This window comes from Eschrichtius robustus, chromosome 10, assembly GCF_028021215.1.
Source record: "Eschrichtius robustus isolate mEscRob2 chromosome 10, mEscRob2.pri, whole genome shotgun sequence".
Taxonomy (NCBI): Eukaryota; Metazoa; Chordata; class Mammalia; order Artiodactyla; family Eschrichtiidae; genus Eschrichtius; species Eschrichtius robustus.
The window spans coordinates 17716775-17744348 of record NC_090833.1 but is presented as its reverse complement, the minus strand read 5'-3'; the positions used below and the strand labels follow the sequence as shown (position 1 = coordinate 17744348).

The 27574-nt window shown below is 46.2% G+C and overlaps 1 protein-coding gene across 4 annotated transcripts in view; it reads right to left on the bottom strand.

The window, feature by feature from the left end:
- ASTN2 (astrotactin 2) overlaps window positions 1–27574 on the bottom strand; it is an 899407-nt gene that overhangs the window by 242840 nt on the left and 628993 nt on the right. For all 4 annotated transcript variants that reach the window (XM_068552572.1, XM_068552571.1, XM_068552573.1 and 1 more), the window contains 2 exons: window positions 5457–5581; window positions 2180–2284 (listed from right to left, as the gene is read on the bottom strand). In XM_068552572.1, coding sequence (XP_068408673.1) covers window positions 2180–2284; window positions 5457–5581 — 230 coding nt within the window. The remainder of the gene's footprint in view (window positions 1–2179; window positions 2285–5456; window positions 5582–27574) is intronic.

Here is a 27574-nt window from a genome sequence, read left to right as displayed (position 1 = left end):
TTAAGACCTTCTGGGCTCCTCCCTGCTATGGATAAAGCCCAGTGACCTTACCTGGGTATCCCAGGCCTCCAAGGTCATCCCCCATGAGCTACATACATCAGGCTTTACCTCTGGCCAAATCAGTTTTCTTATTTCTCCTGAGTGTGATCTGGGATTTCCATCATTCTTTCTTTATGTATATCCCTCCCCCACTCTCAACACACACACACACACACACACACACACACACACACACACACACACACACACACACACACCACGATTTACCTGGAATGGACTCCCACTTCCTCCCTAAGTCACACCCATGCTTTCAGGCCCCAGGAAGTCACCCCTCCCCCAAGAAGCTTTTCCCACCATCCTGGCATGGAGCACCTACCCTTTGCACCTTCAACAGGCATCACCTTGAAAGCAGAAGGTCTGTCCCATTTGTCTCTGAGTCTGCACATGCATCCTTCCCCACCCCCAGCTCAACCAGGTTCATGGCACAGATCCCGGACACGGCAGACACACCGACGCCCGTTATTATAAGAGCAACTGATTCTGTGCCACATCAAAGTAAAATGTAAAAGAGCAAGCTCTTCTTCAACATTAGAAATGAGCTCCAATTTGCAGACATTTGATTTACAAGGGGGTTCTCGGGAGCATCATTATTGATTCATTAAAGCAGATACACCTTTGTAGTTCTAACAGGAACACGGCAGTCTTATTCACAAGCGCGGTGTAAAGGTGTGGGTGGTGGTGAAAACAGAAACAGGGCTCAAAGAGTGGGTCCTTGATTAGAACAACCCCTCTCCATCAACCTGTTAACCCATGCAGCTGGGTAATTAATGCAGCAGAGTTAATAATGAGATGGTTTCTGTTAAGTAATAAATAACACCATGGAGATGCCCTGTGGCTCTTGATCCAGGCAGACAACACTGCCTTCAAATCCCTGCCCTGCTCCTGTTCTGCCACTTACTAGCTGTGTGACCTTGGGCAAGTTACTTAACCTCTCTGACCCTCAGTTTCCTTACCTGAAAAAAAAAAAAAAAGTGATAAAGAAGGCCTTCCTCTCGAGACTGATGTAAGCCCTAAGATATGAAACATTGTAAAGCGCTTGGGTGATGTCAGCCATAATTACTATTTATACTTCCCAATACCCAGGCTAAAAGAGTTCCATGTTGCTCACGAACAAAGCGATATTGAAAGAGAAAAGATAAGAAAAGAGCTCTCCCCCCCATCGCAAGATACTTGGAGAATAACCCAGTGGCAGTGCTATGAGTAAGAGTCAGGGTAGAAAACCCAAGCCCGGGCCCCGTCTTTTCAGTTTTCGTTTCCTTACTTTTCAGTGTTCGTTTATCTTTTATTCCTTCATCAAAAAGGAGCACCAGTCATGTGCAGGAATGTAAGGTACAGGAATAAATAAGACCCAAGCCCTACCCACAGTTCTCAGGTTAGTGGGGGAGACAGACAGGATTCTGATGTGAATCAAGCATTTGTTAGTGCTTTAACATAGGCAGTTGAGCACAGGGAATTCCTAGAATTATTCCAAAGGGTATAGATAATGGGGGAGGCATCTCCGAGTATTGTAGGATGTGCAAGGAGATCCAGGCGGAGGAAACAGCATGCGCAAGGTCACAGAGACAAGAAAGAAAATGTCTCATTTTGAGAACTACAAACCGTCCCCGTCAGCTGAAGCACAGGGTTCATGTGGACAAAGTGTGAGCAGTGTGTGTGTGCGCGTGCGTGTGTGTGTGTTGGTGGGGGGAGGGGAGCAGGGAACGCATTACTGCTGAGTAGGAAATGGGCAGGAAAAGAAATCAGCCAGGAGAAACCGGAGGAATCAGTGCCTGAAAGAACTCATACAATCCACACGCCTGAAGTACTTCGAGAATGTAAGTGTGACCTAGATTATCATTTGCCCCTCTCTCCTACTCATCCCCCACACCCTGCTCAGACACCCCTTCCTCCAGGAGCCTGACTCCCCAGAATGGACAGCGGCCCCGTTACTGCATTGACCTGCTGCAGTGTGTGGACACCATTGTCCTGCTTGCTTGTCAATCCGCCCTCCCTGTGAGATTGTTGATGGCGGGGCGGGGGGGGGCGTGGCCTCATTCCCTCAGCATCTCCAGCGCCAGCATCCTTGGGGGACCTGAGCTGAATCACGCCAAGTCCCCTGGCCGCGGGCGGCAGTCCTCACCTGCCGAGAGGGTGATGGTGCTGAGCTTCACGCGGTACAGGTTGCTGCGGACCCGCCATTGCTGCACCATGGGGTAACCCATGGCCTCATCATACCTGACGTCTCCTGGGGAGGGAAGAAGAAGCTGATGTGAGCCCAGCATCTAGAGGCCTCACCCTACAACCCCACCCTGCAGCCCTGGGCTCTGGGTAACAGCCGCCTCTTCTAAGTGGACAGAGGATCGGCCCTAGAGTGCGGGCTCTCTCTGGGGCTGGCAGTTTTATCTGGACTCCACCTCCAGGCCTCTTCCTTCCTGGCCTCTGACCTCAGCCCCAACCCCGCCTTTTCTCTCTGCTCTACAGCTCACATGGCCCCCTTCACCCTACAAGCAAGAATGGGTTTACGGTTCCACTAACTCTGGTGGCCATTTGCCATGGGGTGCTAGATAGCACGGTGCCTCAGTTTCCCCATCTGATATCATGGCTGCCTGGGCTGATCTTATTTCACAGACGTATTGTGAGACTCAAATAAATTAATAGCAGTGGAAGTCCTTTGGTAACCTTGAAATGTCCTACGTGTGGCATGGGAACAAGAGAACCACAGCCCATTCATCACATACGGCCTAAGGCTACTTTTGCACGATGAGAGCAGAGTTGAGCAGCTGTGACAGAGACCACGTGCAAAGCCTAACACATTTACTCTCTGACGATTTATGTTTGTTCACCCTCTACAGACTGTTTCCTAACATGGAAACGTAAGATGTCCTTTGGTATCTCGTAAAATACCTGTGCGTACACATAAAAGGTTCCCATTTCAAACAAGACCAAGAAACACTGGCTAAACAAAGTTAAAAAAGATTAAAAAAAAAAAAAAGCTGTATAATTTCTCAGCGCCTTGAACAAATTAATACGCATTTTAAAGGTACATGAAGATAGTGCACAACATTTTGCAAACTTTTTTGAGCAAGGAGCCCCGTTTTTAGGTTTCACTGGAACTCATGTTCCATAGAATGCATTGTGTGAAACACAAGTGTAGACAAAACATAAACAAAGAAAAAAAAAAACACAACAAAATGTTAGCAAGTGGTTAACTTAGTGTGGTGGATGTGTGAAAGATCCTTGTTTTCTGATTTATATTCATCTCCGTTTTCTAAATTTTGTACTCTAAGCACTGCAGACTCTCCTTTTTTATAATCAGGAAAAAATATGTGAAAAAGAAATGCTAGTCACATCAGCAGTTACTATTATTGTTGTGTATCCTCTGCAAATGGCAGGCACATTTTCTGTCCTTTTCTCTTGTCCCCTGGTGAGGAGGCACTTAAAGAGATATTTGATACCAAGATGCAAATGAGAATCTCATTGGAACAAATGATTTCTTCCTGGACATTACTGCAGTATTAAAGTTGTCCATTACTATCAACTTTTTTTCCCCCCCTTAGCCTCAGGAATAATATAATTTCTTAGAGGCTTTCATTTTAAAGTAAAATATTCATGATCCCCAAAGATATGTCCACTGGAGGGAGGTTGTTTTGTTACAAATACGTCCTCTCTGTTTATCTGCTCTGCCTGTCCTTCCCTTCCTCCGCAGACACCGGGGAGAGAAGGAGAGAGGGCGGGAGAGGAGGAGAGGGCCATGTTTTGAGTCAGGGCAAAGAAAACAGTCTGTACAGGAAGACTAGACACCAGCACCCAGGCAGCCTCTGCCCCGTCTATGATTGCTTGCCCTAATTCAGAGCAGGCTTGGAGGGGCCATCCCCAATAGAGGGAGGCAGATATTTTGATGCAGACTGTTGATGCAGCTTATGCCCTTGGTGGAATGGTGTCCCAAAGGAAACAAAACAAAACAAAAAACCCCTGCTACCTCTTTTGATTATCAAGAAATTTACCAAACCATCTTCTCTGCCCCTCACCCCATCCCTGGGCCTCCCCCATAAGTGATCATCACTCCATCCCTCACTTTCCCCATCCCTGGTCCCTCCTGGATTCCAGCTTGAAATATAAGCCCCTTCAGTGAAATGTCAGCTCCTTGAGGTCAAGGCCATGGTCTATATTACTCCCACTCCTACAGAGACAAAACAGAGCCTGACATACAGTAGGCTCTCAATAAATACCGATGTACTGACTCACTCACTTCCTTGCATACCATTCCTGACCCAAAACCCATCCCGGACCTACTCAATCTCTGACCCCCATCTTACCTGGCTCTATCCTAGATCCCCACCAAAGGATTAGGGGTAAAATGAAGCCCCGGGATTGGGGGGCGGTATTTTTTCTGGTAAGTTAAAAAAAAAAAAAAAAAAAACCTCTTAAAATGTAACAGTTCCTTTATGAGGACACCTCCAAAGATCCCCAAATCAAAACAAATAATCCTAAGAGTTTGTACCACTAATGCAGAACCGCAATGTACTGTATCACAAAAGCAGAGCCAGGGTCCTTACATCTTGGGAAAGTCCCCCAAAAGGGCAAGAGAGGAACTGGGAGAAGATGAGGCGGAACAGATGGGCATCCCGCAGTGGGACAGAAAATACAAGCCTCAGGAGAGCCTGCAAAAGACGGCTTCTCAGTGGGGGAGAGACGGAGGTTGGGGGGTGGGGGGACGGACTGCAGAGTGGAGTGAAAAGGGCAGAAGACCTGGAGCCATGGCACCCAGTTCTAGTCCTGGCGGATTTACTGTGTGACCTTGATCGGTCCCTTCACCTCTCTGAGTCTAGATTCCTCACCTATAACACGAGAGGAATGATACCCACCCCCCCCAGGATGGCCCAGTGCCCACACTCAAAAACAGCTTGTGTAACTGAGACGCTGTCACCGAGAGAGGCTCCTGGTTGGGGTGGGGATGGGGGAGGTCCACTTATTTTATTTTAAAACGACTTAAAAATGAACTGCATGATCTCACTTCTATGTGGAATCGAAAAACGTTGGACTCATAAAAGCAGAGAGTAGGATGGCTGGAGGCAGGGAAAATGAGGAGATGTTGGGTAAAGGGTACGGAGATTCAGTTATGCCGGATGAATGCGGTTTTGGGATCTAGCGTGCAGCCCGGTGACTACAGTTAATAATACTGCACTGTGTACTCGAAGTTTGCTAAGAGAGTAAATCCGGCCTCAGCCCGGGAAGCCCCTAGCTCTGCACGGTCCATACAAGTCCAAGAAATGGTAGGTAGGTCCCTTTCACGTCCCATCCCTCGCGAACACAGAGGCTTGGCAGGGCCCACCTTGGACGTGCTGAGAGCTGAGATGGACTGGAGAGCAGGTGTGTGGTCAGGGAGGCTGGGAAGGGGCCCAGCATGTGTGTCTTACCAGTGAGCAGCTGGAGGTCTGGGAGGGGCTCGGAGAGGACCCCCCGGCACTGCTCCTCCACCGGCAGCGGGATCACCGACAGCCCGTCGGCCAGCTGAGGAAAGTCCTTGATGAAGTTGTTCTCCCTGTGGAGAGGAGCAGAGAGGCTGCCAGATGGAGGAAGCGGAGGCTGCAGGTGCTGCTGGGAAGGAGGGCAGGGAGCTCGTAGTCACAGAAGAGACTGACTCGTGAGCCGGTGGACGGCCTTGCTGGGATACCTCTGGCTCCCTGAATCCCAGCCCTGAGGCCATGGTGCTAAGGACGGGTTCAATCCTGGCCCACCACTTACTAGCTGCATGATCTTGAGCAAGTTCCTGGTCCACTCAGAACCTCAGTTTCTTTTTCTATGAAAGTCAGATCTCAGGGTAGTTTTAAACACTTAATGGGAGAAAGCTGCCAATTGCCTAAGACACAGTCTGATATTCTATAAACTGTCTCTTTGGCTGCTAAATGTCCCTTTACATAAGCGGTGACAATGGTGAGCCAGGATGCGAGGGAACTGAGGAGAGCGTGGAGTGCTTGAAGAAAGAGCGGGTGAGACTGAGCTGGAGAAAGGAAGTCTTGAAAGAATGGGTGTTTGCGTGCTAAAGTGGAAGGATCCTAAGAGATCTTTTGGATCAAACTCTTCCTTTTAGAGATGGGGAAACTGAGGCCGGGAGAAGGGGAGCAAATTTCTCACAGACAACCAATGGGTTAGACTCAAAACCAGATCTCCCCACTCCTAGGCTAGTGCTCTTTCTTGCCCTAAATTCTTTAGGTACCTCTGGCGCTTGTCTGCAGGGCCACTCCAGGAAACAGAAGACAAGCCTCGGGGTGCCCTCGGGGCACTGAACCCTGAGCAAAGGTAGTTTTAAGGTGTGGGGGATGAGGTGATAGTGCATTGCAGGGAGTCAGGCTTCAATCTTCCAGACAATAGACCTGCCTAAAAATGGAACAGCCTGCCACTGCGAGGTGGTGAGCTTGCTGTAGCTGGGAGTATGCAAGTAGGAAACTTGATAGCCACTTGGCATGGACGGTATCCAGGGCATTTCTGTATTCAGAGCTGACTTTTGAGGTCCCTTCTTATTCAGAAATCCTCAGAGTTAGAGACACCAACTACAGTCTGGAGAGGACGAGGAGCGGGAGGAGGAGGGGGATTGAAGAACAAAGGGAAGGGGATGTTTAGCCCTTCATCTTGCCACCTGGAACGGGCAACCTTGAAATGAAAATCAGAAAGAGGCAAACAAAAATCTGTGATGCCAAAGCAATGCCTTTGAAGCCTGGATCGCGGGCAGTTCAAAAGCAGCCAAACAAGCATTGTGTGGCCTGGGTCACCTTCCTTTCTGTACTCCACGTCCCCACGCACTCCACCCTAGGCACCTTCAAAGCTCACCATCTAGTCATTCATTTAGTGAACACCTTCTCCGTGTCCGATCATTTAGTGAACACCTTCTCCGTGTCCGACCCCTGAGCAGGTCAGAATCCAGGGGAGGACCCATTGTCTCCATCTTCAACATCACCAGCATCTTCGTCGTCATCATCATCGTCATCTTTGACAATTATTGATTGAATCCTTAATTTGCTAGGATCTCGCTAAGCACTTTGCATCCATTTAATCATTTAATCTTCACAGTGACCCACAAGATAGTTACCATTATCTTCATTTTACACGAAAGGAAAAATGAGGTTGAGAGTTAAGAGGTGGTAAATTTGGGATTGGACCCTGGTCTCTCTGACTGCACATCTGGTGAGGTAAGCCGCTGGGCCTTGGACTGTCTGCTGGGCATGCATGTGCACGATGTTGAGTTTCTAGGCCCACACTTGTACAGTTAAGCATGCTATTGTGTGCATCATGGGTGTGCCCATGTTTGTCTGCAGAGCCGTACTTGCTTATGTCTACACGTGTGCCTGTTGTCATGGGTTCCACCTAGGTGTTTGTGGCTGGCCTTTGATTTGTCTGCGAACTTGGACATGTGGATCAGCCATGTGAATAGAAAAAGAGAACCTGCCAGGGGCCATGGAAGTGCCCCCAAGTAGCATGTAACACCCACCAGGAACTAAGGAACTAAGTTTCTTCCTGTCCCCCTCATGAGGTGGCCTCTTGTGATACCGGGCTTCCCTTAGACATACAATGAGGTGGAGGCCGTCTCCCTGCCCTAGTCATTCAACTAACATGCGCTGAGCACACACTCGGGGTGCAGCCCTGAGCTACGTACTCAGGATCCAGAGATAGACTGGCTTCTCCCCTTGTCCTTTAGATCTTCCCAGCTGTGTGGGGGAGACAATGGATCAGCCATGCGGAACAGTCAGTAGGGCCAGCTATCAGGGATTTGGATGGGCTGGAGGCTTCTGGCCAAGGGTCCCTTCCCCACGAGACCCAAGCACTTGTTTTATGAATAGGAGAGGGCAAGACTGAGATGGCTCTGAAGATTGAGTTCCTGATCTGCCCACACTGCATCCTAGCTGTGAAACCTGGAGCAAACCACTCAAACCTCAGTTTTCTCATCTGTAAAATGGGGATCCTAAGCGCGCTTCAGCCTGCCTTAGTGAAATCACAATAATATCAATGATGGCGATAACTGTTTGTTGAGTACCTCCTATGTACCAGGCGATGTTCCAAGTACTTTACATTAGTTCTCACCCAACCATATGAATTAGGTGCCCTTAAGACCCCTAGTTGGGAGGTGGAAAAGCAGAAGCACAAAGCAGTTATGTAACTACTTAAAACCAAACAGCTGGGAAGCGGGAGATCTCAGGTGGTCTGGCCCCAAATCCCACACGCCACATCACTGCACAGGTGCGGGGCACTGAAGACGCTGCCTGTGACAGTCACAGGCTGTCAAAGCTGGAAGAGCCGTAGCACCCCTGGGTGCATTGAGCCCAGACAGGCTGCAGCCGAAAGAAGGGGTCTGTTACTCATTGTAATTTGACCACATACGAGGGGCTCTGCTCTCCAGGTGACTTCACGACCCTCACGCCAATGTTGTGAGATGGGCGTGATTACACCCCCTCTTGACTGATGGGGAAATGGAGGCTCTGAGACGTGAAATGACTTCCCTGGACTTACACACCAAGCGCATTTTGGGAAGAGGGATCTGAAGGCAAGCTTATCATTTTTCACTTTACCACCCAGGGTCACGACTTCACATCTCTGGCTATGCGTTTATAATCGCAGAGGAGGGGGACAATGACACCCTCGCCAGCCCCACGTTCCTCTCCTCTAATCCTTCTGCCTTCTGTTTAAGCTGGGCTTGACTCTGGGCAAATCTGACCTCAGGGAGTGTCAGCACAGTGGCCGAATCAGGAGGGCAGGGGGCCGGCGCACACTCCCCTTCTCGGAGGAAGGTTTTCGCGGGACGCAGGGAGGGTCTCAAGGAAGAGCGTGAGAAGGTGGGAGACCATGGAAGGGGGGTAGTTCACAGGCCAGTGCGGAGAGCGGGGAGGGAGGGAGGCAGGCAGGGGTGGAGCAGGGAATGACAAGACAGCTGCAGCAAAGACCAAGGACCAGTGATGGTCCGTCAGGACTGGGCCCCTTCGCGGCCGCCTGGGCGATGGCCACAAGTCCTGCATGGCCTCTGCCAGCAGAGGGCGCCCAGGGCCTTTGCATTAGTCAGCTCTCCCGCGAGGCAAAACAGGATGGGAAGAGCAGAGCTGGGAAGGTGCCCCTGGGCTGAGGACCTCAGACAGAACCCAGGCAGCAGCTTCAGAATCCACCCACCTGGGCAAGGTGATGGGGAGGATGGCAGGGTGCTGGCTGAAACTCAGTTGGCTCGAAAACAAATCCAGATTCTCAGAGCTCGTGTGTGCGTGGGTGTGCGTGTAGTAAAAACTACCAGGCAACTAACGGATCCTAATAAGAGGAAGATAGGAAGAAGAGTAAGTAATATTTGTTTATTGATCCAATTTGTTGATCATCAGCTATGTTCTAGGTAGTGTGCCAAGATACATGTGAATGTGTATGTCATTTTCACCACGTGAGAATTCTATAACTACTATTATTATTCCCATTTTATAGATGAAGATATGGATACTCAGAGAGGCTAAGGAACTTGTCCAACTGAGGTCCACAGTTAGGAAGTGGTAATGGGGCTGCTAGCTGAGAACCTGGTACTCAGTAAGCACACATTCAATGGATCAATCCAGAGCCCGTGCTCCTGATTGATCACCGGGATAACCTGAGACCAGGCCAGAGAGGGGTGTGCTTCTGAGCCCAGGGATATCACTGTACGTGCGTATCTCTGTGTGTGGGGGTCTGCATAAGTTGCGTCTCCAACGGCGACAGGGCGACTGTTCATCTTTGGACAAACATCTCCCCCCCAAATATCCATGAAAACAGTTCTATCTCAATTGACATTATATGGAAACAATTCACAAGATTTTTAAAATAGCAGATCCTGGGGTTCCGGGGACTCAGGAGAACTCTGGGAGTGGGAGGTCTCTTTCACTCCACAAACGTGTTTTGGGGTCTCCCATGCACACCAGGGGTACGGCAGTGGGAATTCAGAGGAGGTGCCTGGTGGAGAACGTAGGCACTGTGTGAAGGTCTCGAGGCCTCTACCATCTAGCCCCTGCCTACTCCTTCTGCCTTGTTTCATGAACCACTGCCCCTGCCCGCTGTCCAGCTGCACTGACTGGCCGTAAGTTCCTCTTATGGGGCATACTCACTTCCTACAAAGGGTCGGCTTAGGATTTGCCCTCTCTCTGGAAAGCTCTTGCCCCCCAGCCCCCTGCAGCAGGCCAACTCCTACTTGTCACTCAGACCACACATTATTCCTCTGCCCTTCAGAAACCTTCCCAAGGTCAGTTCTCCCTCTCATAGCATCTTGCTCGTTTCTTCTAGAAAGAGCTTCGTAGTTCCTAACCCAGATGTGCTCTTGGGGACCTTGTTGGATATCTACTCTCCCACTAGACTGTGAGCTCCACGGGGGCCAAGACGATGCCCGTCCCATTTGCTGCCGCCTTCCCCAGGGCCTAGCCCAGCGCCAACTGCATACAAAGTAGGTGCTCAATGAACGTTTGTTGAGGAAGCAAAGGAAGGAAAAACCCAGAGACAAAAGTAATGTGTGTATGACCTATGTGGAGTCCTTTCTGATGTTTTATTATGGGGTACCCAAATGCTTTAGTTTCCAAGGGATAGTGGGGATTTTAGTCTAAAATGCCAGCCTTTCCATAAGAAGCTTCAAAACCCTACTTTTTCTTCCTCTAACTTCCTAATATGCAGACACCCTGGCTCCCATGGAGCTCAAATAGGGGCCAGGGCCACAGAGCTAGCACGCACGAGATGGGAAAAAGTGATCTCAACTCAGCAGAGGCTGGCCGGAACTGCCACCCTTGGTGAGCACATGAACACACGTGTGCACTCACATCGGGGAGGTGCAGGGGATGGGGTGGGGGGTGAGGAAGGCTAGGAGGAAACAGGAGGACCAGTCCAAACCCCCCCCCCCTTCCAAGAAACCATGTCAATTTTCCCCACTTGGAATAAATCTTTCTTGTCACTTTTCTCTCATGCCTCTTGTTTGTGAGTAAATTCCAGCAGTTACCTTGGGATCTGGTGGTGGAAAGGGCATGGGCTCAGAAATCATACAGATATGGATCCAGATTCTGGCTGTGTGACCTTGGAGAGGTCACTTACATTTTATTCAGCCTTCCTAATGTCATCTGTAAAATGGGAGTAATGAGTTTAACTTCAAGGGGTGAGGAGGAGGATCCACATAGAGTTAGCTTTTTTTTTTTTTTTTTTTTTTTTTTTTTTGGCTACACCACGCGGCTTGCGGGATCTTAGTTCCCCGACCAGGGATTGAACACGGGCCCTCAGCAGTGAAGTGCGGAGTCGCAACCGCTGGACCACCCCGGAACTGCCCCCGAGTTATCTTTAATGCTAGTCCCTTTTCCTGAACCCCATACCAGATGCTGGATTCCTTTGAGAGCCTCAGAGAGCCCAGCCCAGGGCCTGCTACAGCACAGGCCCCCCAAGAATCTGTTCAACTGTGTACAGAGTAGGGGCAGGCTTCTTCACCCCCCATGCCCCCTGCATACGACCTCCAAGCGACCCAAACCTAGGGAGCCTTTCCCCGGAGCAAGTACCTTGCGTAGCTTCCGTGGCATCAGCCACGCTGACAGGAACGACAAGCCAGGGAAGCTGGGCTCCTCCTCGGCCATCCTGGCTCCCCCCCACCCTTCCCGCGGTTCTCCCTCCCGCCTGTCCCCATTTAGGAATAGGTGAGTGAGTGTTTTGGATACACTAATACACAGCCACCAGCATGCAAGAGCCGATCACCCCTCGGTTCTGGGGAAATTAGCATTTAAATTGAGGTATTTCAGAGAAGTAAATCATCCCAGAGCCAGCCAGCACTGCCTGTAGCCTTTCCTTAGTCAAGGGAAGACTAGGAGTCTTGGCCTGCATGCTGCTGAGTCCGCAGGGAGGGGGCCGCTCTCCCTGGCTCTCCCTAGGCTGCCCGCAGCCTCCTGAAAGGGTGCCATGAAGAGCCCAGTACCAATGAGGATACCTCCCCTGGTCTGAACCATGACCCATCCTTCGCCTCCAGCTATACTAAGCCTTTCTGCCAAGTGAGAGGCAACTTTGACTGAGATGTGGTTTCCTCTGTGATCAAGGAGTTGGGTCCCTGTCCTCATCTTGACTCTGTCACTGCCTTTCTGGGTGGTTTTGGAAAGCCACTCCCTACCTCTGGAACTGGGAGGGGTGGGCGGCTGGTACAAAATATTCGTTTCTCTGAACCCCAGACTGAGATGCATTGGGCTGGATTTTGTAGCCATTCTGTAGGTGCTGGAGTCATAGGGTCTCATGGTGAGTAATCTGATACTCATGCTTGTCTGCCCTTCTTGGGTACAGTTAGAAACTCTGTTCTCATGTGATTTGCTTCTTAATTAGGAGTCTTCATGCAAGTTTTTTGTTCAAGCACCCTGAATTTAGTCATTCTTTCATTCAACCTTTCATTCATTCATTCAACAAATTTTCACTACTGTGTCCCAGGCATTGGGAAAACAATGATAAGACATTCCTCATCCTCAAGGTGCTCACAGCCTAGTGTAAGACACATGTTATAAATTGTGTGAAAATGTGTGCAAGGTGAATGATGGTGCTGAAAATGTTAAAATGAAGCCTTTTTCATTCCCTATGAGTCATATTGGTCTAAATCAAAGGCATTTGTCCTTAGATAGAAGAGCACATACCTTCTAGAAAAGAAAGGGAGCCATCACTCAGCTTTGGGCTAGATCTCAAAGCTGACTTTGTAGTGTCTTGAGCTAGACAATAGTTTTGAAAGCCAACCTGTGCTGGGAGTGAAGGTCCCTTATACATCAAAGGCAGGCCTGGCCAACCCAGATCATAATATCTTATTTTAATGTACAGTTGGTACAGGCTATGACCTCAGGGGAGTTCCCACAGGACAGAAAAAGGAAGGCGAAAACCCTTTTTTTTCTGCCACTAGTTCTGGGAGGAATTGCCCAGGAGAGAAGACCAAGAGGCCAAGAGTTCAGGCTTGAGAGTCACCAAGCCTCTTTCTGGGCTTCTCGGAAGTCAACATCCCCTCCCTACTCACCTCAGCCTTGAGGGCGGTACCAACAAATGTTTAAATACCAACAAGGGTTTGGGGAAAATCCAAGGGGGATGGGGGTGAGCAGGAACAACGGGCTTTGCTCCCCTAGGTCAGGGTATAATCTGGGTGGGGGGGGGGGTTGTGAGCCCCTTTCTCTGAAAAGCCAACAGAAGGTCCCATGAGAGGGTATCAGTAGGTGAGTAAGAGGCCAGCAGAAGTCAGCCCCCCAAGTCCTGCACCCGCAGGGTAGAGAGAATAAAGATGACAAGACTTCCTGGCATAAGCCCCCTGCTCCCAAGGAAGCGGGGACGGGGAAGGAGGCCTGAGATTAGAACAAGGGTCCCATAGAGAGTGGGGACTGTGTGACTGTGGACTTGGCAGTGGATTCCAATATGTAGCCCCTCTCAAAAGAAATACCCAAGACCACCCATATCACAGTGGCAGCCAGTGCAAGGGCTGAGAGCCAAGCTCAAGCAGGAAATCACATAGTGGACGCCAGCAAGGATCCAGTAGACCACATGTTTACCAGCCCCCAGCCGCACCCTGAGGCCAAGCGGAGGTCGGGGAGACTGCCTGGTAAGGGAAAGACAGGGTTGGCTGTTGAGGAGTTCACCTTTGAACAGACTAAACAGTTACCCTAAAGAGTATGTTCTGTATCCTTAACTGGCAAGTTGAACTACTGTTTTTGCTGTCAGTGGAATGAAAACTTGAGGGAAACATTATATCGGCTGTAGGAAATTAAGAAGACTACAGTGTTTTGCATAACTGAGTTGCAGTGAAAAAAATGTTTGAACCCTTAACTATTTAAAGACGCGGCTATAGGGCTTCCCTGGTGGCGCAGTGGTTGAGAGTCTGCCTGCCAGTGCAGGGGACACGGGTTCGAGCCCTGGTCTGGGAAGATCCCACAGGCCGCGGAGCAACTAAGCCCGTGAGCCACAACTACTGAGCCTGCGCGTCTGGAGCCTGTGCTCCGCAACAAGAGAGGCCGCGACAGTGAGAGGCCCGCGCACCGCGATGAAGAGTGGTCCCCGCTCGCCGCAACTAGAGAAAGCCCGCGCACAGAAACGAAGACCCAACACAGCCAAAAAAAAAAAAAAAAAGAATCAGATTTATATTAAAAAAATAAAAATAAAAAATAAAGATGCAGTTATAGGTTAATGTGGTAGTTTAAGATTCATAGAGGAGGTTCAGAGACCTAGGGAGGGGCACTTAACACAGACTGGGGCAGTCGGGAGGGCTCCCTGGAGAAGGTGAGTCTTGACCGATTGGGAGGGGTTACCCAGGGAGAGAGTGAGGAAGGGAGGTGTGGGTGAGGTCCAGGCAGAAGTAATAGCATGTGCCAAGTCCAAAGGTAGGTGTGTGTGTGTGTGTGTGTGTGTGTGTGTGTGTGTGTGTGTGTGTGTGTGTGTGTGCGCGCTAAATGATGCTAAGGAAGGTGCGCTTTATTCTGAGGGCAAGGAGACCCATTATAGGTTTTAAGCAAGACAGTGATGCCATCTGATTGGAGCTTTAGAAAGAAGGCCTGGATGCAGGGTGGAGGATGGGCTGGGAAAGGAACAAGGCTGGGGTGAGGGAGACCAGGTACGAGGTTTTGCAGCAACCCAGCCAAGACATCATGGAGTAGCTGGATGGCAGAATATAGGTGAGAGGCATAGGTCTGAGAGAGACTCAGGAGGTAGAACCTGTTGGTCTCCATCATAACTGCATATGGTGGGGAGTAGAAGAAGAGTCATGGGATAAGTCGGGTAGTGCTGCCACGGATGGCTGTTCTCTGCATGTCTGTCTCCATCCCAGGCCCTGTAGGTCTCGGCTGTAGGGATCTATTCGGCTGACTTCCCTCGGATTCCAGGATCTGGTACAGATGCAGCACATAACAGCTGTCTGTTCTGGTTTAAGCCATCATCCCCTCTCCCAGGGCCTATGGCAACAGCCTGTTAACTGCACTCTCTGCATCCGGCCTGGCCCCTCTGACTTGTTTACCATCCTGTGGCCAGAGTGATTTTCTAGAAGGACAGTCCTAACTCAAAGATATCATTGGCTCCGTGTATTGGTGTTCTGTTGCTGCCATAACAAATCACTGCAACCTTAGTGCCCCAGAATGACATAAACTTATTATCTAATAATAGCTCTGTAAGTCAGATGTCTGACATGGGTTTCTGGGCTAAAGCCAAGGTGTCAGGCGGGTTGCACACCGTCTGGAGGCTCTAGATGAGAATCCATCTCCTTGCCTTTTTCAGCTTTCTGAGGCTGCCCACGTTCCTTGGCTCCATCTTCAAAGCTAGCCAAGACAAGTCAAATCCTTCTGGAATCACATGGCTCTGAGCTCCTCTCTTGCCTCCCTCTTCCACTTTTTAAGGACGCTTGGGATTACACTGGGCCCACCTGGATAATCCAGGATAATCTCTTTGTTTCAAGATCAACTACGGGCAACCTCATTTCTACCTGCACCCTTCATCTCCCTTTTCCAGGTAAGATAATTTATTCCACGGATTAAAATGTGGACATACTGGGGGCCGTTATTCTGCCTACCACACTCCAGTTTTGTGGGTTTTTTTTTCCAGGATTATGTCAATGCCTCTCCCTTCATTTGCGGGTTCGACGCCCCTTCCCTGAGTTTCCACAGTACCCTATCCTAACGTTTTCACACTGGACTTGTGGTCCTGGTCACTCGCTGTCTCTTTCACTGGACCAAGGGCACTGCAGGACAAGGACCATGTCTGTCCCATTCACTTCTATGCATCCAGCCCTGACACAGTGGCTGAAGCACACTAGGGGCTTAATAAGCGCTTATTCAGTGAATGAACGAATGCCTCCTAGCTGAATGGAAATGCGGGGGGGGGGGGCGGCGAACAATGCCTTCAGCTGTGGGACTGCAATCTCCCTCCCGTGAGGCCTGGGTCATTGCCTCACTCATCGCCTGCCTCCCTACCCATCTTGCCCTTTCTTCCCTAGATAGCTAGTATCAAAATAGCAGGATCATTTGTAAAGCTGATAACTATTGATTGCTTACAATGTGCTAGACATCATTCTAAGGGCTTTGCACATATCTCATTTCGTACTCACAACAATCCGGAAAGGTAAGAACCCTTATTCTAATTTTTATTTTTATTTTTATTTTAAGGAGAGAACAGAGGTACAAAGAGGTTAATTAAGTTCACAGAGCTAGTAAGCTGGACGTTGAACAGTCTAACTCCGTGTTCTTAAAAACTATGCAAAAATATGCTAGGGATGTTTTGTTTTCCCCCTAAATGAAATGCTGAAAAATGAAGGTTGAGTCACTGAAAATACCAGTGCTGGTTGAATGTCCCCGATGGATCCCCACATTAATAACAGTAACTGCCCTTTATTGAATGCATACCATGCGTTAGATGGTCTGGAGGATTTGTTTCTAACCTTCTCACTACAGACCGAATGTCTGTGTTCCCTCCAAATTCATACATTGAAACTTAACCCCCAATGTGATGGTATTTGACGGTGGGGCCTTTAGGAGGTAATTAGGTCATGAGGGTGGATCCCTCATGAATGAGATTAGCACCCTTATAAAAGAGGCCCCACAGAGCTACTTGTCCCTTCTGCCATGTGAGGACATGGGGAGAAAGTGCCATCTATGAGCCAGGAAGTGAGACTTCACCAGACACTGAATCTGTCAGTGCCTTGATCTTGGACTACCCAGCCTCCAGAATAGTGAGAAGTAAATGTCTGCTGTTTAGGCCACCCGGTCTACAATATTTTGTTATAGCAGCCTGAACAAACTAAAACACTTCTCAACAATTTTGCAAAGTAGGCATTATTACCTCGACGATGAACGTGAGAAAACTGGGGTGCAGAGAGGCGAGGTCATTTTCCTAGGGTCACATACAATTGAATCAGGGCTGTCAGCTCCACTCCTCTACCCGCCTCTCCGACCATGCTCACACCTGTCTTTCTCTCTCCTGCCCTACCCTCATTCATACACAGGTGTGTATTCACACACACACACACTGAATTTGAAGCCTGGGTCACACATTGCACAAGCCTTCCCTCTCTAAACGCAAAACCGCTTCCATCGGTGGCACCAAACTCACTTTAGCATTCCAGGCATGGCTGTTACTAACTCCTGCCCTGGTAACTGCGATCCCTGAAATTGAAAGAAATTGCAGGCTAGAGAAACATTATCTTCTCCTCAGCCGTTTCGCCCTCCATCTCCTCGCCTGTGTGTCAGCGCCGGGATTCCTCATCCTGTCATAACACGGGGAACAAGCTGAGTTGCTGTCACTAGGTCCTCCGGGGCGTCTTCCCGAACTGTCCCTCCAGCTCTCAAGAGAAGGAAACCAAGGCCCTGACAGCCGGGCATAAAACTTTAGAGTTGGGGGTGGGGAAAGCTCGACATCACTAGGTCCAACCTCTGCATTTTTCCAACCAAGTGCTATCATTATCTCTTTTTTTTCAGACGCTATAAATGAGATTTGAAGAGGAAAATTAGCCTTGCCCCAAATACAGCCCAGATGCAGCCGGATGAGATCCAAGCCTAAAACCTGCCCCCTCCCACAGATCTGCAGGGTGTGAGTGCAGAATCCCCTGGTCCGAGGTGGCAGCTGCCCCGCTGAGGGAGGGGCACCACTCAGCCTAGATCTGTCTCTCTCCACGCCCTGAGCTACGGGTTCCAGTGTACCTCCCTCCCTGAGAGGTCTAGCTGCTAATTCTATCACAGTCAAGGGCAGAAGCCAATATCCCTGAACCTTTAAAGATATTTCAAGTCCAATTAGGATCTTCATATTCTGGTGTTCAGGGCCCCTCCACCCCACACCATTATTCATGTCTGTCTCCAGGATCTAGCAGAACAGCAGACGTAGAGCAGGGGCACAAAAGCACTTGCCAAATGATTCCAAGGGCTGAGGCACTGACTCTCCCTGAATCCTAGCGTGTGTTCTCACCGTTCCTCATGTGCGTTCAGTCCTGCGCTGGAGGAGACCAGTTCTGTGAAGCTTTGCCTTTAACTTGCTGTGTGGCCTTTAGCAAGTCGCTTCCCATCTCTGGGGACCCTTTCAGCCCTGGGTCCATTTCCTTGACTAACATGGATATCCCTAAATGGCTCCAGAGGGCTAAGAGGAAGTTCCCAAGAGGCGAAGCCCTGTTCCCATGGACACTGTATGTCTTCTTTCTTACCTTTTCTGAAGCAGTCTTTGCAGCCAGACACACCTGGATCTGCATCCTGGTTCCACCTCCCATCCCCTGTGTGGCTCTGGTTGGACAAAACATTGCATTTTTCTGGGCCTCTGTTTGTTCATCAGAAAAATGGGAATAACAGTCATCCCTGCCTCACATACTTGCTGTAAAGATTAAGAGAGTCCATAATATGAATAGCTTAGCAGAAGGCCAGGGACTAGCAAGCTCTCAATAAGTGGTAGCTACCGCTGCTGTAGAGAACACTGTTCCAGCACAGTTTAATTTAACATTCTCAAAAAGCCTATCCTGATGACGAATAAGAAAGATGCAGATTTTAGAGCTGGCACAGACTCGAATTCTTTTGTTTTACTCCTTTCCACACAGCATACACAGCTTGTCCAAGTCACATGACAGAGCTATAATAAGAACCCAGGGACAGGTGGCCACTGATTTGGAATTCTTTTCTTTATAACATGGGTTTTGTTTCTGTTTTTGTTTTGCTGGTTGATTTGATTTTTTGCAACCACATACCCTACTCCTGACTTTTAGGAGAGTTATTTATGCTTGAGGCAATGCCCCCCAGCTCCATGTGTTGAATCCTTGTCTTCTAACCTCAGCACAGAGACTGTTGTGAGGTGTCTCTTCCCCCCACATTGAGAGCAGAGACTGTGTCTTCCTTCTCCTTCTCCAGCTCCCAACAAAGCCTTAGATATATAGAAGAGTCTCAAAAACATTTGTGAAATTGAACCTCTAGTAGGTTAGACTCCAAATTAAAAGAATAAAAAGATGTTTCAACGCTAATTATTAGAGAGATGCAAATCAAAACTACAATAAGCTATCACTTCACTCTGGTCAGAATGGCCATCATCAAAAAGTCTACAAATAACAAATGGGGGAGAGGATGGGGGGAAAAGCGAACCCTCTTGCACTGTTGGTGGGAATGTAAATTGATACAGCCACTATGGAGAACAGTATGGAGGTTCCTTAAAAAACTAAAAATAGAGCTATGATATGATACAGTAATCCTACTCCTGGGCATATATCTGGAGAAAACCATAATTCAAAAAGATACAGGCACCCCAATGTTCATTGTAGCACTATTTACAATAGCCAAGACATGGAAGCAACCTAAATGTCCATTTACAGATGAATGGATAAAAAAGATGTGGCACATATATACAAAGGAATATTACTCAGCCATAAAAAAGCATGAAATAATGCCATTTGCAGCAACATGGATGGACCTAGAGATTATCACAAACGTCATATGATATCAGTTATATATGGAATCTAAAAAATGATACAAATGAACTTATTTACAAAACAGAAACAGACTCACAGACTTAGAAAACAAACTTATGGTTACCAAAGAGGAAAGGTTGGGGGAGGGATAAATTAGGAGGTTGGGATTAACATATACACCCCACTATATATAAAACAGATGATCAACAAGGACCTACTTTCTGGCACAGGGGACTCTACTCAGTACTCTGTAATAACCTGTATGGGAAAAGAACCTGAAAAAGAATAGATATATGTATATGTAACTGAATCTCTTTTCTATACACCTAAAAATAACACAACATTGTAAATCAACTATACTCCAATAAAAAAAAGAAATTAAAAAAAAGATGCTTCAAAACTCTAACTTAAAGCAACAGATAGGAAAAATCAGACCCACATTTTAACTGACCACACAGCATCAATGCACTTATAATAACTTTATTCCTGCTAGTAGTTAGAGAGGGAAAACTGTTTTTTTTTTTAAATCCAAGCCATGAGGTGCATTTTAGAATCTGAATATGTGACCTCAGAACAGCTGGTTCTGGTGTGAAATTGTGGCTGGGGTCACATCTCTGCAAGTTTCTACTTCCCTTTTGTCTTTCCCATTCCCCCTGGGGCATCTTGGAAGTCTTCCCGTATAGCCGTCTCTAATGAGCTTTTGCAAAATGAGAAACCTACTGCAGTAGAAGAAAATCTAATAGCAATTGCTTTCTTGTTTGCTCTCTCTCTCTCCCTCTTTTTTTATTAGTCATTAGCAACGGAGGAAGAAAACACCCAAAGGCAGTAGAAAAGGCAGCACTATTTGCACGTACTTCCTGCAACACTGTGCTAATGAGGAGCCCTGACCATCTCTCACATCCCTTCGTTTTCAATTCCAACACATCTGACATCAGTTGTAGCCAAATCCAGAACCCAGCTAGTGTGGACATTAGCCAGTTTACATGATAACCAAGGTGAAGTGTGCATACTGTTATAGGACAGTTGACAATGGCTTTTAAGTGCTCCTTAAAATCAATGGAAGTCAAAACTTTAAAGGGGCCTAGGAAAACAAAAATCCAATTAATGAACACAATTTTTGGCCTTTTCAAAATCTGACACCAAAATATAATTAAATTCAGTTTCTAAGACCCTGGATCTAGCTTCCAGCCTTGTTAATTACTGATCACACTGTCATATGAAATCACATGGCCATGCTCAGCCTCAAGTTTGCCTATAATAACTGTATCCACATGCATTGAGAATGGATCTTAAACTCCACCTCTTACTAGATGTGTGATCCTGGGAAACTTATTTCATTTCAGGAGCCTCAGTTACCGCACTTGTTAAGTGAGGATCATAATAGTACCAATTTTGATAGACTCAGTTACAAAGATCAAAAGGGGCAATGAATGTAAACAGCCTGGTATATATTTAACTGAGTTGTGGTTACTGTTGCTATGGTTATTATTTGTTTCCTAGTAAGAAGGACAAAGTTTAAGTCTTGTTCTGCCTTTTGCAACTTTGGATAGATTGCCACACTTTACTAAATTTCAGTTTCCTCATTTGTAATAGGGACTAAATAACAATACTGGTGACTGTAAGTTGTTGTGGAATTAAATGAGATGGTGCATGTGGCATGCACATGGCACCTCCTACTATGCACTCTTAACTACCATCATCATCATCATTATTAATAAGAATGTAATTTTTTTAATAATATTCAATAGAAAATCCCAAAGAATCAAGAGCAGCAACCAAAAATTCCTGGAACTAATAAGTAATTATGTCAAAATTACAGGATACAAAGTTAATATACAAAAGTCAAATTATTTCCAATATGTCAGCAATGAACAATTGGAATTTGAAATTAAAAACACAACACCATTTACACTGACACCAAAAAATGAAATACTTAGGTATACATCTAATATGTATAAGATCTATACGAGGAAAACTACAAAATGTTGATGAAAGAAATCAAAGATCTAAATGAAATAATAAATGGAAAGATATTTATGTTCACATTCAATGTTGTTGAAATGTCAGTTCTTCCCAAGTTGATCTATAGATTCAGCACAATCCCGATCAAAATCCCAATAAGTTATTTTGTAGAGATTGACAAACTCATTCTAAATCTTATATGGAAAGGCCAAAGACCCAGAATAGCCAATACAAAATTGAAGGAGAAAAACAAAGTCAAAGAACTGACATTACCCAACTCTAAGACTAAATAAATTACTAATTTATTAAATAAATTTATTTATTAAATAAATTTTATTAAATAAACTACTAAATAAATTACTAATAAAGCTACTGTAATCAAGACAGTGTGGTTTTGGTGAAATAATAGATAAATAATAGATCAGGGAACAGAACAGAGAGCAAAGAAATAGACCCACACAAAACTATCAACTGATATTTGATAAAGGAGCAAAAGCAATTCAACAGAGAAAGGATAGTCTTTTCAAAAAATGGTGCTGGAACAGACAGACATCCACATGCAAAAAAAAAAAAAAAAAAAAAAAAAAAAGAATCTAGACACAGACCTTACACTTTTCACAAAAATTGACCCCAAGATAATCATAGACCTAAATTTAAAACCCAAAATTAAAAAAACTTCTAGAAGACAACATAGGAGAAAATCTTGGTGATCTTGGGTTTGGTGATGGATTTTTAGATACAACATCACAAGTATGATCCATTAAAGAAAAAAATGATAAGTTGCACTTTATTAAAATTAAAAACTCCTGCTTTGTGAAAGACACTGTTCAAGAGAATGAAAAGACAATCTACGGACTGGGAGAAAAAATCTGTAAAACACATATCTGATAAAAGGCTTGTATTCCCCCTCAAAAAAAAAAAAAAGACTTGTATCCAAATTATACAGAAAACACTTAAAATTCCACAATAAGAAAACAAACAACCAGATTTAAGAAATGACAAAAGAGCTGAATAGACACCTCACCGAAGAAGACATCCAGATAGCAAATAAACATATGAATAGATGCACAACACATGTCATTCTGGAATTGCAAATTAAACAACAATAAAATACCACTACATAACCATCAGAATGTCTAAAATCGAAAACAGTGATGACACCAAATGCTGCTGAAGATGTGGATGAAGCAACAGGAAGAGTTCATTGCTGGTGCGAATGCAAGATGGAACAGCAACTTTGAAAGGTGGTTAGTTTCTGACGAAGCTGCTGTGCTTCTTGATATTTACTAAAATGAATGGAAAATTCATGTCTGTATGAAACCCTGCACATGAATGTTGGTGACCTTATTCATACTTGCCAAATTTGGAAGCAACCAAGCTATCCTTCAACAGATAACTAGACAATCAAACTGTGGTACGTCCATACAATGGGGGTAGTTCTCAGCAATAAAAATAAATGCGTTATCAAGCCACAAAAAGATACGGAAGAACTTTAAATGCGTATTTCTGCATGAGAGGAGGCAGTCTGGAAAGGCTACATGCTGTATGATTTCAACAACATGACATTCTGTAAAGGGTAAAGCTTTGAAGACAGTAAAAAGATCAGTAGTTGCCAGGAGTTCAGGGAGAGAGATGAAGGGATAAATAGATGCTACAGGGGATTTTAGGACAGTGAAACTATTCTGTACGATACTGTAATGGTAAATACATGACATTATGCGTTTGTCAAAACCCAAGAACCGTACAACATAAAATAAACTATGGGCTGTAGTTAACAGTATAGTATCAATACTGGCCCATCAGTTGTAACATATTTACCACACTAGGGCAAGATGTTAATAATAGGAGGAACCGTATGGTCAGGGTTATTGAGGGTAATGGGAACTCAGTACTTCCTACTTCATTTTTCCATAAATCTAAAACTGCTCTAAAATAATCTATTCATTAAAATAATGATAATAAGCATAGGCAGATAGTTATTTACTAAACTGTATTCTTATACAGTAGAGGTTGACAAACCACAGCCTTCTAGTCTATGTGGCCCCCACCTAGTTTTGTAAGTAACATTTAGCTAGCACACAGACCCATCCATTTATTTATCTATTGTCTGCTGTTGCTTTCATATTACACTGGCAGAGTTCAGTATTTGCCATAGAGTTTACATGGCCCACAAAGCTGAAAATATGTGCTATCTGGCTCTTTCAGAAAAGAAGTTTGCTGACTCCTGTTTTAAAGTAGAGGCTTTCAGGCCGGGAAGTACATTTAGAAGTTGCTGAGTTCAATTACCTAATAAATTTTGGTATCTGTACTATCTTATCATTCCAAAAGGAATAGTTCCCTACTCTAACCTCTGCAGCTAGTGTGAACTGCACATTAACCTTGCTATTAGAAGTCAGCCTCTCTTCCTCCCTCTGCTATCCCTTTAACCCACCAAGCCCACTCTTTCCATCCAGAAATACCACGTCAGAGCAGAACTTGGGCATGTACTCATCATGCAAAGTCTTCATTCTGAACCACACTTCCTGACCCAATCGCTTCTGCTTCCAATACCTTTCTGGTTATTGACCTTACTGTTCATACCTGTGCATCCAGCCCCTGCTTCTGATTTCTAGTTTCAGTGCCAGACCCAGTGCCCCAGCTACGGCCCTGGCTCCTCTGGATCCATTTAAATTGAAAAGTATTGTGGTAGGCTAAATAACGGCCCCCAGAGATAGCCAGGTTCTAATTTCTGCAACCTGTGAATGTTACCTTATATTATGGACTGAATTGTGTCTCCTCTCAATATTTATATATATATATATTTTTTTTTTTTTAATTTTTATATTTTTATTGGAGTATAGTTGATTTACAATGTTGTGTTAGTTTCAGGTATACAGCAAAGCGAATCAGTTACACATATACATATATCCACTCTTTTTAGATTCTTTTCCCATATAGGTCATTATAGAGTATTGAGTAGAGTTCCCTGTGCTATACAGTAGGTCCTTATTAGTTATCTATTTTATATATAGTAGTGTGACTTCATTATATAGATGATTGGGATTGACATAAACATTTATTTTTGCAGTATCCTCCAGCACCTCAGGATATGTCTGTATTTGAAGATAGAACCTTTAAAGACATGATGATGTTAAAATGGGGCCACTAGGGCGGGCTTAATCCAATATGATTGGTGTCCTTATCAGAAGAGGAATTTCGGACACATGGAGACACTAGAGATACATGAGGAAGACCATGTGAGGACACAGTGAGAAGGTGGCCATCCAAAGCCAAGGAGAGAGGCCCCAGAGGAAACCAAACCTGCTGACACCTTGCTCTTGGACTGCCAGCCTTCAGAACAATAAGCAATAAATTTCTGTTGTTTAAGCCGCCCAGTCTGTGGTATTTTGTTATGGCAGCTCTAGCAAGCCACTATACCTTATATGGCTAAAGGGACTTTTGAGAGGAAGAGTTCCCTTGTCTAACCTCTCCATCCACATTAAAGTTCCTAAAATGGGGAGATTATTCTGGATTATCAGGGTGTGCCCTAAGCATTATCACACATGTCCCTTTAAAAGGGAAGCCGAGTGATAGGCCCACAGAAGGGGCAGAAGGGGATGTAGAAATGGGAGGGGAGATTGGAGTGATGTGGCCACAAGCCAAGGAATGCCAGCAGCTGGAAGAGACAAGCAACAGATTCCCCCCAAAAGCCTCTAGAAGGAAGACCTCCTAACACTTTGATTTTAACTTCACATGACTCAGTTTGGACTTCTGGCCTCCAGAACAGTGAGGGAATAAATGTATGTTGTTTTAACTACTAAGTACATAATAAAGTTTGTTACAGCAGCCATATGAAACAAATATGTACACTTTCTCAGATAAATACCATTTTGGGGTTAGTTTGGTATGCAGACTCCCCTTCTCCGTGGCCACCTAGCTCTCAAGCAGGAGTCAGGCGGCCACTTAACCACTTTCCTGCCCAAATAAGAGCAGCGCGTTCATATAACCACATCTGTAGGAACTCTGAGGGGCAAGGTTTTGCTGTCAGCCAGGATGAAATTTGAATCTCCACTCCAAAACATCTTATCTACATGATTTGGGGCATATTACATAACCCATTTAAACTTCAATTTCCTAATCAGTGTATGGGGATCAAATTGGCAGCCTTCTAGGGTTGTTGTGAGGATTTTAAATGATATAGGTAAAATGAAGAACACATTTTCTGGAATAAAGTCGGTTTTTAATGTTCTCGATAGGTAATAGTAATAATTGCTATCATTAACTATGCTAGGTTCTGCAGTAATTCTGAGTGTACCTGATTTCCTTTTCTCAAAGCCAATCAGGGACTTTGTAAACCATGGTGTGGGGTGTAGCTCTGGCACCAGTTAAATTAATTTGTACCAACTACTTCCTTCTCTCATCCATTAGCATCTCTAACTATCTATGAGATGCTTAGAACCAAAAAAAAGCATGGTCATCACTGACCCCAATCCTGCTATTTGCACTCAGGAGAAGTCCTAAGTGGCTTAACTTCAGAGAGGCTAAGCAACTTGGCCAAGGTCACACAGCTCATAAGTGACAACTTTGGGATTTAAGTCCAGGTTTTCAATATGCTGTCCACTATATCACACTGTGTCTCACCTGCTAAGCCTGCCTCTCCAAATTCTACACCCAAAGATAGCGTGCTCCCACCTACAGCACCTCTTGAACTGGGTCAGGTGTTTCCTGACCATAAATAAGGCCAGACTCCCTCCTTCCATCCTGTGGGGACTTCTTTCCCTAGGGCAGCTCCTAGAGAAGAGACAGATGGGAGGACACCCAGTGGGTGGCAGGAAGCCTTGCATTGGAGAAGGCGGTGACACACCTAATAGTCCTCCCTCCCCCCAGGAAACCAGGAAATCGGCAGTCACCGAGAGCGCCTTCCCACTCTGTCAGCAATCCAGACCATATGGTTAATTAGCTGAAATTTGCGACTGCATCTGTGATGCTATTTCTCTTTTTGGCATGTGTGAACTTAATTACTGGAGCCATGGGAGGCTCCTGGCCCACTGGGAGTGCAGTGGGCTTGGGGGCCGCAGGGCATGCCCATGGCTCAGGAAGTGGGATGTGTGGGTGACTGAAGGTCTGAGAAATAGAGGATGGAGAGGGCCATCTGACCAGTTGAGGATGGGGCTTTTATGGTGGTTGTATCGAAACTGGGATATAACGTCACAAGGCCCCCATCTGTGTATGTTGGCAAGCCTCCTCAAAAGGAGGCCACCTTCCTGCATGATAGAATGTACGGTTCATCCCCTGGTCACCACTGTCATTCAATTCTATCCTTAGTTACTACAGAATATCTGTCTGGCCAGCACATACCACTGTCTCCCCAGAACACAGGACAAGGTCCATATCATAGAAGGTGTCCAATAAAGAAGGCTATGGGCCAAATGAACGAACAGATCCTTCTGAGTCTTTGTTTCCTCATCTGTAGAATGGATCATAAAAGCTATATTCTACCAGTTTGTTAGGATTAAATGAATAAAAAAAATACATGTAGCACCTATCATGGTCCCTGACATAATGATAGGTGTTCAATAACAAGTTGTTGAATGAATGAATGTATGAATAGCAGAATCACAGAGCCAGTGAATGTCAGTACTGGAAGAAGCCTGAGAAGTCAAAATCAAGTCCAGTCCTCCCACTGTGCCTCAGCTTCCTCATCTGTAAAACGGGGACAAGAAAATCACCTCCCTTATGGGGTTGCTTGAGGATGAAAGAAATAATATATGCAGATCTTTGAGAAGAGTTCCAGGAAGGTACTAAGCACTCAGTAAATACTGTTGCTGCTGTTGTGAATGATAATGAAAAGGGGAAACTTGCTGTGAGGGAGGGAAAGGGCTCTGCTCAGACAACAGCAGTCTGTGGTACATCCTGGACCATAACTCAGGGCTCCTCCTCCCAGCCCATACTGCTGCTTCCTGAGCAGCAATGGGCTGGTGCCATGCTGAGAGTCCCAGGGCTTGCTCATGGGACAGACGTGTGCCAGCTCTCAGGGGTCACCGGTATAATGAGGGAGACAGAGTGTCCCCCCTTTGGGGACCACTCAGACTAAGAATTAAGACAGAGTCCAGGGATGCTCTGACCTATGTTGGGTCAGAAGCGTCTTGTCCATTGTTGGGATGGTGTGGGGTGGTGGTAGGGGGTCTCTCCAGGACTCCCACACGTGACCTTATA